Consider the following 11,602-nt stretch of genomic DNA (forward strand, 5'->3'; position numbering starts at 1 on the left):
TTTTTGTTATATAATTTGTCTTTTAAAATATTTTGTGCTTCTGGAAGAAACAGATGTACAGTCTTAAACCCCCTAATTTAAAAAAAATAACAATACAACTCTACCATTCTTTATGACCTCTTAGAAGTTATCAACTCAGACAGGATGGCCCCTGACACTATGGATGTCTAAACAGCATTGACAAAGATAAGTAAGCTTGTCAATTAAAATAATGGTTCAAGGTGGAATTTTCTATTCCAGAAACTAATCTGAGACTAAAACAGTAAGTTAGCACCAAACTATTTGAAAATAATGCAATTCTGTCACTATTACTATAACAGACCAATTCCATTTCTTGATTCCCACACTAGTCAGTTGCAGAGCTACTTTATCACAAACACAAGATTTTACATGATTTTATGGGAAACATTTACATAAAAGGTTCGTAATAAATAAATACAGAATCCTCCACAAATGATGAAAAACTTAATAATATACCTTGCTCATCAACACTGGCCGCATGACAACCTTTAAATTCACGCGAATCAGATTCCGGAGGTGGTAATACAGGTTGAATAGGCAATTCAGAGGTTACTTCTTTCTGTGTTTTTTCTTCTTGATACAGTAAAGTATTATTTATTGTATAAATAAATCTCTTGGATCTCTTTCTCAAGCTGGATAACATATTCAGGCTCTTAAAGCCAGACTTTGTAAGAGTATTTTCACTATTTGTTAAATGTAGGTCATTGCAATTATCTGAAGATGTAGCACTACATACAAGTGGGTAAGACAGTACATCAGTTACAACAGATTTAGAAGTTGCTTTTAAATGTTTGGAAAAGCTGCCGTTGTAGACTACAGAATACTCCGTGACATTTGTACTTTCTATTAAAAAAGAATTACAGTTCAAGAAGCTCATTTTGGAAACCTTCTCAGCTGCACATCCTTTTACTAACTTTGGATCTTGAACACTCAGAGACACAGATTTTACTGGAATTATTTCCGATGTTGGGTTGTCTTCAGCATTTTTCACTTCATAGCACTTTTCTGACAAATTGGCACTCAACAGCTTTTGTGCTTTTATCAAGTCCAAAGTATTCAGTAAAGATGTTTCCACAGCATTGTCCTTGGTCGTTAGTATTGACTTCTCTTCTAAATTTTTCTCCCTACATAAGTCAGAGGGCGGAGAGCTACCTATAGACATTTCCAAATGAGTTACATCAAAATCAGATAAGTTCAGTTGAGACCACTGGCTTGATGAAGATGGCATGTCTTCTTTCACAGGCTTCTCATTCTCGGATGACTTGTGTCTTCTATAATCTTGCACATCTCCTGCGATCCTAAGCGACTCCAATTCCTTTTCATGTCCTATTAAACAGCCATCTTTATCATGCCCTATATCTTCATCTGTGTTTTGGAATAAAGAATCCTTCATTTCAATAAAGTGGCTTTTTTCAGTCCCGCTAGTTGTTTCCACTTCCTGTGAAATGCCAGTCTTTCTTCTAATAGACTGCTCGGAAGGAACATTCCTCTTTCCTTGTGCTTTATCTGTGTTTATTTCACATTTCTCTACCGCATCCAGAGCATGTGGCACCAGCAGAAGAGTTCCATTGGACTTCGCAGGCATGTTGAATGTATCCTCAAAGCTATTCATCTCACCAAATAAGCCATCTAACATCTCCGACTCTAAATAGTTTAGAGAAGATGGAGAGAGGAAAAGAAGTAAAAAACTAAGTTTTAGGAAATAACTTAGGAACAGCATTGTGTTTTCATAGGTAAATACAGTTTTCAGTTTTATGGCAATTACTTTTACTCAGGAGTGAGTTTGGAAAAATAAATCTACATGTCTTTAAAGTAGGTTACTCTTCAACAGCAGCTGTTAGAGGAAACAGGAGGCAAAGGACATACGTGCAGATGCCCTGGCCTCCTGAGAACTGTGGTGGTTAAACAGGTTTCCAAGACGAAACCTACCATCTGAAAAGAATTTTATTTTTTCTACAGACAGGAGAATTAGTAGGTAATTTTACAAGCTAAATGTCTAGATTTTTTTCCTCCAAAATTTATACCAGAGGTAGGCACCAAACACCTTAAGAAGCTGCCTATTTTTGTCTATAACTGGCAGCCAAGGAAACTGTTATTTAAAGACGATTCTAGTAAACCATCTTTTGCTTTGATATAGAATAGTACAGTGTCTAGAAGGATTTAGAAAAGATTCTCATTTTTTAAATTTATTAGGAAGCTTTTAACAAGTTCCAAATGATTGGCACAAATATAAGAAAAATAATGAGAATTTTTTGTTTGTGTAGAGAAATAATATGCAGTGGGGAAAAAATAACCTAAACTCTACTTCGTAGACAGCCTTAAAAGCTTATGCATACCAAATAAAAATATTACCTTCTCAAATGTATGAAAGTAGGCCTACCTATCAAAATATTTCACATTCAAAAAGATATCTAGGTTTTATTTTTAGAGAAATTTTTAAGGCTTTTTCATATCAAAGAAATTGTAACCAAGTACCTAGAAAACATCCCTGTCCTCTGTTTTCCTTGGGCACATGACCAATAGCTTAACTTTTTCCATAAGCCTTTTTTTAGGTACAATTTCTATGATTTAGAACTATTTTTCCAATTAGAACTTTTAAATAACCTAGCATACAAAAGATTTTCCATTTGGAAGTCCACAGAAGATTTCCCAATATTTGGTCACACACATCCAACTATTTGTAATACATCCATTAATGGTTCATGCCCATGCTGTAGGCATAAAACCACCTCTCTTACCACATCTCTCTAACAGTTACCCATTCTCTTTACTTTCTATTTTTTGCCCGAATGGCAGAAGGTATCACTAAAGAAGTTCTCTAAAAGAAGGAACTGTAACACTACAGATTGAATGTACAGGTCCTTCTCCCTTATTGAAGGGCATTCCTCTGGAGTAACTTCTGTGTCCACATCCTTTCATCCTGTCATAATTTAAACAGGAGCCATTACCTTTAATCAAAAAAGAAAACCAGGAATATCTGAAAGATTGTAAAGATACTGGTTGTACACTGAATAACCTGATGCTGGGGGAGGGGGAGGAATCAGAGAAGTTCATTTTGACTTCTAAACTCACTGGAGGGTCAGTGAAATGACAACCCCAAAAGCAAGGACTGCAGAACAGAATTCTCCTGTTTTCCCAGTAAGTGCCCTAACTAGGCAATAACTACTTAATTTGTTTTCTCAGTGCCGCTCCTGGGTAAATAATACAATACTCAGGAAAAAAAGAGGCTTAAACATTAGATGTTTCTGCTCTGGAGTCATATTGTCATATGGAGTCATATTGTCATATGGAGTCATATTGTCATATGGAGTCATAACTGATTGTTAGTACATATTGCCCCATTTCAGGTTGGAATCCTTATTAGCAGAGGATATTGAACCTATTTCTCCTACTTCATGAATAATTCTAGACACTGAGGTTAAATTAAGTAGTTAAGTAAATTAAGTAAAAGACCATTTACTCTGATCAGGGCTATAAATGGAATGAATGATGTCTTTTTTTTTTTAATTAAAAAGTTTAAATATGAAGTTTTGGGCAACAGGCCAGGGTAAAGTATCTAAAATGTTACAGAATTTCATGTTTCCCATTAGTTTTTCAATTTAAATAGCTTCCCAGTCAACATGCTGATTACTATATATTTGAAGAATCTTAACTCTGAATCCATGGTTATGTACCTACAGTAAAGCTGTGAATTCTACTACAAGGGCCAGATGCCTAAAGCTTAGTGTTACAATAACCAGCCTTAGACTTACTTAAACTAGGGACATGAACCTTAGGAATTAACGATTGGGTTATAAATGAATATGTTTAATGAATACATGCCAATTTAGCTCTTTTTGTAAAATTCTGAAGTGTTAATACATGACAGTACATATCTTGCAGTCCATGGTTAGACTAAATGTAAACAGTTAAAAAAGTTTTCCTCTTCCCCCAAATGATTACAACTAAAAATAAAAAAAATCCAGCAAAAAAAAAAAATCTTTGAAATATTTGGTAGTTCTTGTACTTTGGACTGAGTGCATATATTCAGTCTCACTGCTATTAAGGACACAACTTGTACAATATAAATAATCTCTTCATATACTTAAAATCATGTAGGTATTCAAATCAATATTATGATCTTTCTTATTTTCTTTGACTGAAACAAAATGTATACCTAATAAAATTGATTGCCTTTCGTGATACAACACTATTCCAGAGAAAACCAACGTGGAGGTTTGAGCTATCCTTTTCATATTGCATCTTCAAATGCCAAGTTAATGATTATCAAAAAGGGAAGACGGGGGGGGGGGGGGGGCGGGGAAGAGACATTTGCAAAAGTTATTCTGTACTTTAAAATACATGGGTTTCTTCATCCTCTTATTTTTACTCAGACATTGTTTTAACTAGCCTTCTCTACTGTATTATGGGATGTAATAAGCCATTTTGGAACACAGAACAGGACATTAATATGTCCTTAATTCCTAAAAGTATTTTACTGACTACAGATTACTTGAATACGTTTACTACCAACTACATTTTCTCAGCATGTTTGAACCTACAATATAAAAATAGCAGTATATATCGCTCTGCAAGCAACAATGCTTCCTGACCCCAGCATTCTCAGCCCTCCTCGTCAAATTCTAAATCGATTCTTTCACAATTCTTACATGTACCACCAAACAATATTTTTAGGGCAGTCCATTCAATTCAGATAAGAAGGAGACACAAATCCTAAAGATATATCATCCTGTCTAGCCTCTGTCAATCTCTACAGCACCCTTTTACACCCACGCATGCTGAACAAATTTCTGTTAATATTCTTCCCTTCTGTCATCATTTCTCAACAAAAATCAAAAAGCTCACATTGAAGTGTACATCACTAACATGATCTAAGAACATAGAATGAAAACATTTTTTTCCCTTGGCTGAGTATTTTCTGCATTCATTTTAAAAAAACTAGTATTTCTTTTTCCTAAAGGATTTGTCACATTTTGAACTACTAATAGGTGAAGTAAATGAAGAAAGGATATAACAAGATTAAAAAACAAGCTCACCACAAAATGATGAGTATTGGGGTGAAACTTCATGATAAAGCTAAACCTATTCAATAGCTAGAAGAAGTAGTAGTCTTGCTCCCCCTTCAGCCTGTACCATTTTTCTCTTTCACCTCTCCTGTACAGTCTCACGCCTTCACTTTAACACCAGTACTAATCTGGTTGTCATCCAGTGGCATGGTAACCTGATTTAATTCACTGACTCAACAGAACCTGATTCCCTTTTTTAAGGCCAGATTAGTTCTACAAAGCTGAATCAATTCAGGAAGAGGAAGTACACAGTTGGCAGAGGAAATAAGCCATAGGATCAGCTCAAGACATACATTGTAACTTTACCCTCAGTCTTGCTTCACAGTATACTCAGTAGTAAAGCATCAATGCATACCAAAATCTTTGATGTCATCTTCAGCATTTAGCTTTACTGTCTCTGGTATGGACAGCATACTTGTATCACTTGTCCCAGGACATTTATCATGGTTGGAAAAAAAGTTGTGCAAAATCTGCAAAGCAAAGACATAAGTTATCATATTACATACCAGTAAGTGACACTTTAACAGTAAAGCATGCAACTCTAAAACATTTACTGCAGTATCCAAATAATTCTGCATCTCTTAAAATGAAAGGTTTTCAAAGGAACACTTGAAAATAAATAAGCAGATAATTCGCATTTTCAATGCAAACCAGGTTTGATTCTACAATCAATTTAAGGGCAGCAAATGGGTTCAGTAATTTACTATTAGCAAGCCTCTCAAGAAGGAACAAAGGAGATATGAGGAAAGAGAAAGACGTTTTGCTTATTTTAACTTGTAACAGTTTAACTGTGAAGTTTCAGGTAGTCAAGAATCAAACCTAAATTCGTAATTGAATCGTATTAGCACCATCCTCGTTTTTCAGTCTGAATAATGATTCAGCTTTCATATACACTGAGTAAAAGTACAATTATGCAAGAACTCTCCCTAACACTATCAAAGGACTGAAATTAATACTAAACTTCAACTCTTTGAGTAGTGGTTGAGCACAGGAACAGTAACTCCCAAAACCTTGACAAAAGAGGAAGAAAAACAAACAAACCAACCCTCAGATAAGTAGCATATTGCAATTCCTAGGTTTGATTTCTCTTTGAATGATTCCCACTGCTGCTGAATCCAAGTGATTTTGTGTTTTGTTTTTTTTTTTTAAAAAAAAAAAACACAGAAAAAATGTTCCTCAAAGGGGATTATTTGTGAAAATACAGTCTACAGCCAGGTTTTGCGAGTTTAGTTTTGTGAGCAGTAACTTTTAAAAATAGCCAGATTGAAGGGCCTAGGATGAAAGTGACAGAACTTTTTATTCTTAGCTCAAGGAGTGTAAACATGTAACTGAATAGCTTAACTGAAATTAAAGAATAGCATAACTCTTAAAACTACTTACTATCTCAGCTCTTTCATCCTGTTGCTTTGCTCCAGAAAGAGAATCATTCTCTCTAGCTTTAGAAGAAAGACAGACAAGTCAATTCATTTGCTTCTGAGTGATTTGCTGAGTGCATTCAAAGACGGTTGTTTTGGGAGGGTTTTCATTGGATTATTTTAAATGCAACTGAAGCCTGTAAACAAAAAAACTACTAAAAACTAACTAAAAGTTCTAACTAAAAAGTCCTACAGGTGAGGCTGAGGGACAGCATACAAATGCAGTTTCATAACAGCACAAAACACCCTAAATCATAGGTTGTGGTTTCTGCTATATAGGTAGACCAGTTACCACCCTGAGCCCACCATCACTGCCATTCCCCTTTCCAGCAGTTATTCATGGCACTACTCTAACTTTTTCTGTCAAAGGATCTGGATGAGATCTTCCAGCCTCTGTTAGGAATTTGGTTTTTTCCATTTCCTCCCACAAAAGCAGTAATATCTTTTCACCTACATTACAAAAGGAGAAAGTGAACCCTATTATTAAGATGCCTAAAGAGCAGTATATTCAAATAACATGTTTCATAGACATGGCATCTAGGTTTCCATGTAGCAGCCAAATGACTCATTCTTTCCTTTTACAGGTGACAGATGGCAGGGAGTGGGCACCACTACTATAAAATACTAGGCTCATCCAGGAAGTGGGAGAATGAGAATGAGAGCTCAAACCGCAACTCATCTCCTAGAGGAACATCATTAAGCTATGGGTTCTTTCCCCAGCCTTTCTTTTCAGATCACATCATTCTGAACCAATGAACACCCAAAATGGCACAACTCAGTAGCCTTGTGAATAGTACCACCCCCTCCCTGCCAACAGAGAAATCATAGAATCTCTCAAGTTGGAAGGGACCCCTAAGAATCATCAAGTCCAACTCCCTGCTCCTTGCAGGACTACCTAAAACTAAACCATATGACTAAGAGCGTTGTCCAGACGCTCCTTGAACTCTGACAGGCTTGGTGCCGTGACCAATTCTTGCGTGAGGAGATTCCCAATTCTTGCATGCATTCATAATATGCTTTATATGCTTTCATGTTCTGTATGCTTTATACAGTGGTAGCTTAACGACATTAAAAAGCGCAATGTCAGGAGACAAGCAGACATCCAGGTCTTCCCATTTTCTCAAGAGTTTTCATCAACAAATCATTAAGTCAAATTTCATTTTGCTTATCATATGCTAAATAAATCCCACTTACAGCAACACCTTAGGTTGAGACTTGATGTTTAGCATCACTGTTAGTGCCATTTAAACAGTCATCACTCACTCATTCTCATTCTCAGTTATGCTGGCACAGCTGTTTGTGCAGCTGCACAGTAAATGAGGTCCCGGAATTGCCCTGTCCAAATAACCCAGGAAATATGGTCTTCAATTGGATCAGTATCTCAGTCTGTCTCACTGCATCAATATGATGGTAGGCACAGTGAGAGGGGTAGGCACTGCTGCTGGAAAGTTTATTCAACACGCTACCTCCTTAGACTTCATAAAAATACTCACACGACTTAACCTAATAGTATCTAGTTCTGTGATAGTGCAAAGCAATCATTATCTAATCCTCTTTCTATGCTTTGCTATGTTATTTCTAAATTTATATTTCCTAATCCCTTATACAGAGGAAGAAAACTTTTGAAAAGCAATGCTACATTTAATTTCATTTCTTCTGTTTAGGGCTGCATTATTTAAAGTCACCCACTAAGCATCACTGTAAGAGTTCTGTCCTTTTTAATTAAAAGAAAAAAAAAAATCAGTTCACACTGTGAACTTCCAGTGTCAAAACCAGAAGTTTTTAACCCTTAGCAAATGTACATTTTTAGAAATACCTATTATCACCGTTGCACCAAGTGTAGGAGGTGTGGCTAAAGAACTTGACCAGGACATATCTGGATCCACTTCTGCTCCCAGACTTTCAGAAATACATTTTGGAGTTCTGACCTAAAGATATATTTAACAATTATTATTTCTATACAGAATTCTAAATGTAATACTCAGAAGAAAGAAAACAAAATACAAGAATAAAATATTTACCTCCAAAAGTTTTGGTGTGCAAAACAAGCTTCCATATGGTCCTAAAAAACATTATGTAATAAGGACATTAAGTAATAATACCTAAGACGTAAGGATTTATATCTAATACATCAGATATTTTGTAAAAGCAAAAAAGTGAAAATACAAACCAGGAATATTACTTCTCTGAGGTGTTCTGTAAGTATTCCTTAAAATAGTTGGACTGCAAAACAAAACCAAATAAAAAGATATTAATTTCCCTTCTCAATTTCTGAAAATAAGTAAATATTTCAGACATTACATATATTACCACCTCCATTATTTTCTTTCTTTGCAACGATGGCCATTTTCCTGACTAAATAAAATGTAGATTTCTCTTAACCATCAGTCAGTATTTTAAACCTTACCATAAGTTTATTTCAAACTGTAAAATGCTTCTTTTGCGAAATATGTTAATTTTCAATGATGATTTGTCTGACAAATAGTATCCTAGACTTCGATATAACCATGTATTTCTTAATATGCTGTATGAAACTATGTAAATGGCTTAATTAATTGGTTTTAATTAAATAATTAGTTTAACTGTTCTTATAAACAACATGAGTACTTTGAGCAGATTTATCTGAAATATATACGTTTAAATATAGAAATCAAGGCTATTACAAAAAAAATCTCAGTAAATATTATAAATAGCTTTACAAATTACTACTTGAGAAGCACACGATACATCACTATTACTCTTTCTTGCACTGGATGTTGAAGATTTGGGAAGCTGAAATAATGTCAACAAATGCCATATGCCAGCTGTGAAGGAGTAGAAAAATAGAAAGGAAGAACACCTAAAAGCAAGGAAGTTTTCAAAATTAGCTAGCGTTTTACTTTCAATTCACTTAGCAACTTACAAATACCATAAACGTACAAGACATTAAAGATTACTTACTGCTCTGAAGAAGTCTATCAGTCAAATACAGTGGTTTTAATATTTCTTTTTGCAAAAAATCCAGTTTATTTTATATTTGTGTTGACATATTTAGCATACCTAGCAGTAAAGCAGTTGTGGCAGGTACCAGGAGGAGAAGCAAGTATTTCATTTTCTTGATCTATTTTTCTTCTTGTGATACGTGGGCTTATCAAATTCTCTCTGCCTACAACATAGAAGATAATAATCAACACAAGCTTGCAGAACTACAAGTAACAGTTTTGATTTTGAACTTTAAAGATAAGCTTTAAAAAAAAGTATGTAACATCTGATTTTTAGTTAAAAAAACCCAACAACACACTACCTTTTCCTCTAGTGTTTTGAACATGTTCAAATTCTATATACAAACAATGCTAAACACATTTCAAATGCACAGCCAAAAATGTTCATTATGTCACTTTATTCATTTGATATATACGCGTTTCAGTATATTTCCTTGATATTATTCAATTCACATACTCCATTTCAGTTTTAGCATACTGTATTGCGCCTTTTTTGTCATTGCAGAAGTTATTCTTAGGAGAAACTCAATATACGCAAACATGCATTTGTACCAACTTTCCCTCAAATTTACTTAAGACATAAACTTCTTGATTTGAAAAAGCAAAAATTATTTCTGGAACTGTTAGTGGAGGCACTGTCACTGGTAGCAGCAGCTATTTATATGCTATGCATCTCCAGGCAAAAGAGAAAGAGTGCGCCCACCAAAGCAGCAGAATCCTCTGAACAGTGAGCCCCTCACATGAACAAGCGACTACTCAAAAGAATTCCTACTTTGAAATTTCCAAACAACTTCCATATCAGAAATTACACCTAGCTTTCTGCATTTCTCTCTGCGTCTGAGTTCCTGAGTCCATGTGCACAGCACGGCTGCATCCCAGTACCATACCATGAAATCCATCAGCTTCCATCCATGCTCTTGTTTTCACAATAAGTAAAACTAGGTACACGAGCCAGTTGGCTCTAACCAAGAAAATCAGGAGAAAAAGATCTCGGGCCAGCCACAGGTAACTATAGAAACTTTGATAATAGTAATCTTCCCTTCCTTTCGGAGTGTATATAAATGTCTGCATGCACAAGCACAGGGCAAAAGTAACCATTTTGAAACAGAAGAATCGTAAGGTTCCTTTGTTTGTAACTTATGAAATGCTACTAAGAATTCACTTAGCACTGTAAAAGTCCAAATAGCTAAATTTAGAAGGAACATGTTCTCAGCTGAGAATAAGTTGAGCAAAAGTTCAGCAGTAACACAGTTCCCCACCTTTAAAGACTTTGCTTTAGGATCTAAGAACGATTCTGATAATAAAGGGAGTCTTGTATTCGTCTGTAACGTGTTTAGAAGAGCTTCTCTTACTGTTAGGAGGGCACAGACACAGTAGATGTACAATCAGGTATTGCAGGAACAGAGTTAGATATTCTTCCATTGAAAAGATTCTTATATACAATTATGCATACACTCGCCATAGAAAAGATTCTTCTTTCTGTCCAAGGAGGGTAGGTAGTATGGCTTGCATACATCAAAAAGGAGCAGTGTTACACGTACTTTCATGACGTACTTGGGATTTGGAAATATTGTAGTGAGAAGTACCTCATAAAAGTAGAACTCCTTGTCTCCAAATGAAAAAGTGTAACTTCTTTCCATGACTTATAGTTTAACTAACTTAAAGAGCTTAGTGCTTTGAAATCTTTCTAAGAAAGGCTAAGGAGTGCCCTACAGATCACCTCATACTTCAGCATGATAAGCATCATTCTCTCTCTTGAAAAGATTTTCAGAGATTTTGGATAAAACAAAAATCAGACTGCTAAAAAAGTTGACTCTGATTCTTAGTCACCAGGTTACACTAATAAGCTCATATGCTCCTTATATTAACAGTGTTTAGAGTATTAGAACTAGGATAATATCTTTTCTACAGGGAACTTTGCATGTACATTACCAGTTTTTTGCAAGGCTGAATTCATTACTAAGATTAATTCTGGATTTTTATCTTCAGATAAAAATTTTCAGAAGCCTACTAAGATAACCTTTTTACTCATACAATTTCTGCAGTAGCATTATCTATTACATTAATAATCATCAGATACCACAACAAAAAACAAATTAAAAAAAAAAGTGTCTTGCTT

At 35.1% G+C, this 11,602-nt stretch overlaps 1 protein-coding gene across 1 annotated transcript in view; it reads right to left on the reverse strand.

Annotated features, from left to right (window-relative positions):
* The window catches only part of BRCA2 (BRCA2 DNA repair associated), a 40,904-nt gene that overhangs the window by 28,320 nt on the left and 982 nt on the right, over positions 1 to 11,602 (reverse strand). The window contains exons 2-8 of the mRNA XM_075139800.1: positions 9,542 to 9,647; positions 8,673 to 8,725; positions 8,524 to 8,564; positions 8,319 to 8,430; positions 6,468 to 6,523; positions 5,443 to 5,557; positions 478 to 1,665 (exon numbers count right to left, since the gene is read on the reverse strand). Coding sequence (XP_074995901.1) covers positions 478 to 1,665; positions 5,443 to 5,557; positions 6,468 to 6,523; positions 8,319 to 8,430; positions 8,524 to 8,564; positions 8,673 to 8,725; positions 9,542 to 9,647 — 1,671 coding nt within the window. The remainder of the gene's footprint in view (positions 1 to 477; positions 1,666 to 5,442; positions 5,558 to 6,467; positions 6,524 to 8,318; positions 8,431 to 8,523; positions 8,565 to 8,672; positions 8,726 to 9,541; positions 9,648 to 11,602) is intronic.

The sequence above is a fragment of the Calonectris borealis genome, chromosome 1, assembly GCF_964195595.1.
Source record: "Calonectris borealis chromosome 1, bCalBor7.hap1.2, whole genome shotgun sequence".
NCBI classification, from domain to species: domain Eukaryota; kingdom Metazoa; phylum Chordata; class Aves; order Procellariiformes; family Procellariidae; genus Calonectris; species Calonectris borealis.